The sequence below is a fragment of the Etheostoma cragini genome, chromosome 10 (assembly GCF_013103735.1).
Source record: "Etheostoma cragini isolate CJK2018 chromosome 10, CSU_Ecrag_1.0, whole genome shotgun sequence".
NCBI classification, from domain to species: domain Eukaryota; kingdom Metazoa; phylum Chordata; class Actinopteri; order Perciformes; family Percidae; genus Etheostoma; species Etheostoma cragini.
Window position 1 is genome coordinate 28118460 of NC_048416.1, and position 3310 is coordinate 28121769.

The following is a 3310-nucleotide window of genomic DNA, read 5'->3' on the forward strand; positions in this document are numbered from 1 at the left end:
CAACGTTACCCAGAAGTGCACGTCAGTCTACGGCACAGGGTCCGGGTCTCTATTTTTAACGCAAAAATACATACAAGAAATATCCGTGTATGACAGAAATTGTCCATAGATTGTGATACACAGTTGTTTAATGTTTAATTACACTGTGAATTGCATTATGGGACCTTGATCTGTGCTCAACAGATGTGTGACAACTTCTGGCGACTTTGGAGGTTGGTTTTGGTAGAATATGGATAGCTGATTTCTTTTTACAAGTTTAACTGCTATTGCATGAGATTTAGTAATCTCACTAAATCTGCTGATGTTGCTGCAGAGCTTAACTTTGCAGTGATTATATGAATATGAATGGGGCACAGCCTTCAGGATGGCACATGCACACAGGGATGAATGCACTTTTTTAGAAACAACATACATGATGCTGAGCAATTGAAAACAGTAATTGTGAGTTTGTGTGTCTGTCTTTGTTAACGGATGCTGTTTGTGTGCAACACTCTTGCACTCATGCTGAATCATGTTCTGTTCTTGTATCTCATGGCAGTGTGTTGGCGTCTCAACCTAAAACCTAGACGTTCCCTAAAGCACACACACTCACTCACATGAAGGGCATTGAGTGCATGATCACAACTCCTCTCTCTCTCTCTCTCTCTCTCTCTCTGTCTCTCCCCCCCTCCCCCCCCAGGGATCGTACTCTCTGCCCCAGTCGGACTTCTACCTGCCCAACATGGACCTGCCCTACTGGCTGACCAACGGGGACTACCGTCTGCAGGGGGTCCTGGGCAGCCGGGGCAAAGAGCTGGGCTGCCTCAAGCTGTCCCTCTCCATTCACTCCCACTGAAGGAGGTCTTACGTGGTCCACTATTTGCACTTAAAAACCGATGAACCTCCCAGCCGGGGGGGGGGGTCTGTCGCTCTGTTTTGATGTGAGCGGACGATGAGAGAAATAAAAAAAAACAACGGGAAAAACATATTTCAAATTTCTGCTGCTCAGAAAGATGTTTTGGGAAAACAAATTTATAATCTAATGCAAGAACTTCTGCACGCTGAACTAATTATAGCACACGGATCATCTTTTAAATGTTCACTTATTTTTTTAGATTTTTTTGGGGCATTTTAGGACAGTTGAAGACATGGGGGGGGGGGGGGGGGGGGGGGGGGGGGGGGGGGGACATGCATCAAAGGGCCGCAGGTCGGAATCGAACCCCGTCCCCCCCGCATCGAGGGTTAAACCTCTATATACACAATCAGTGATTGGTTGTTGTGGTTTACTTTTCATTTTTTGGGGAAAAAGGGGAGATTTTGGGCTGATGAGTAGAAGCTCTGCTGGGAATGATGCCACAACTACTTTAGGATAACAGATTATGTATTTTCTGTTTGTTTGATTCGTATTATCTGTGTTTTAACTAAGTGCCACGACAAAATACTGTCTCTATAAAATGAAAAAGAGATGAAAATAAATCATTAACTGAGCTAGTTAGTTTGAAATTGTGATTTTGAATGATTATGAATGTTTGTTTTCTTCACTTTTACAATGACTATAACAATGATTGAATGATTCCATACTGAACGTACGATTTTTTAACAATAAACATCATCCAATTGCTTTTAAAATGGCGTTATATATGTGTCTCATTCCTGAACGAGTAACTGTATGTTCTGAGCACAGAGAACACATAAAATAACATTTTAAGGAATTAAAACTCACAACGGAACAACTGTGACAACAGAGCAAGCCCAGATTGGAGCGTAGATATACACTAGTACCACTAGTACTGATCACCTCCACCCAAAAATGATGCAAGACTTTGAGATGAAACTACTATCTTGTCTGTTTGTTGAAGTTGGAGCCAACTGACCATGGACAAACCAGGGGGTCTGGGGGTGCCCTCTGTGTTTTTTGGTGGATTTTGAGTCCCATTTCTTGCATTTCTGCCTACATTTACAGGACTATGGTGATCCAAAATCCAGGCTTTAATGATAAATTCCCCCAGAAGGCGTAGTACTGAACAAGGTGTAAGAAAAAGACGTCTTACTTTCTTCATCGTTTCTCGACCGGTCGTTCTATCTTAGCTGAAAAAGAACATCTCGTCTCTTTGGATAGGCTATGGTCTCGAACCGGGACCCAGGACCTGCTTTGGTCTCGACCCGGGGCCTGCTATGGTCTCGAGCCGGGACCCGGGACCTGCTATGGTCTCGAGCCGGGACCCGGGACCTGCCGTGGTCTCGACCCGAGACCTGCCGTGGTCTCGACCCGGGACCTGCTTTGGTCTCGACCCGGGACCTGCCGTGGTCTCGACCCGGGACCTGCTTTGGTCTCGACCCGGGACCTGCCGTGGTCTCGACCCGGGGCCTGCTGTGATAAACACGGCTTTAGACAACTGTTTCTGTCAGACTTTTTAGTCTTTTTTTTGTCCTTGATGGGAGAAATCCAGGGTCATGACATGTTTAGCTGTCTCCAAACACTGGAGGACTTACGTTAGGAGACATTTTGAGGAGAAACCTATTTCAGCGGCATATTGAAGGATTTAAGAAATGAGCAATTACTGAAAGGAAATCATTGTCTTTATGTAATTTTCCCATTACAATAAAGAAAAAAAAAAAATTGCTGATTGGGGCGGCCTCTAGCTCACCTGGTAAAAGCGTTGGTTTCACATAGGCTGAGTCCTGCAGCGATCCGGGGTTAGAATCCAACCTGCGGCCCTTTTGCTGCGTGTGACCCCCCCCCCATCTCCCTTTCCTGTTTATTCCCTATAATAAAGGAAAAAAACCCTGAAAAATAATCTTTAAAAATTAAATAAACAGGGGCTGATCACCGAGAACCCTCAAATCATATCAAACAAACTTGAAAGTGTGTGTGTGTGTGTGTGTGTGTGTGGGTTGGGGATTTTAATTTAACAGGAAATCCCGCCCCAGCCTGTAGCAGACCAAAGTAAATGCTAATTTCCTTCTTTCAGTTGGACTTTTAGAGGAACACGTGGTGTGCAGCTGTTGTTTAGCCTCACACAGGAAGTGCGTTGCTTTTGGCAGTGGCAGCGTTTGGAAACCAAAGGGAAGCTAATGTGGTTTCATTAAGAGAGAAATACACAGCATGTGGACCCCAGGCACAGCCTGCATGTGTAATATTAACTCAATAATGCACTTTGTCTAAATGTCTCATACCTGCATGGTCTGGTTTCAGCCACTAGATGGCAGAGCCATTCACAGCAATGTCCCATCTAACTTCTGCCAGCCGAATGGGGGGGGGGGACGACGACTGTGGATGTGTCCCCGGGCCGGGGCTGTAATTTGGGGGGGCAGTAGGTTAGTCCGTGGG

General features: G+C 45.4%; 1 protein-coding gene across 1 annotated transcript in view; it reads left to right on the forward strand.

Annotated features, from left to right (window-relative positions):
• Positions 1-867, forward strand: part of gm2a (GM2 ganglioside activator) — a 6448-nt gene extending 5581 nt beyond the window's left edge. The window contains exon 3 of the mRNA XM_034883394.1: positions 668-867. Coding sequence (XP_034739285.1) covers positions 668-835 — 168 coding nt within the window. The 3' untranslated portion in view covers positions 836-867. The remainder of the gene's footprint in view (positions 1-667) is intronic.
• Positions 868-3310: the final 2443 nt, after the last annotated feature.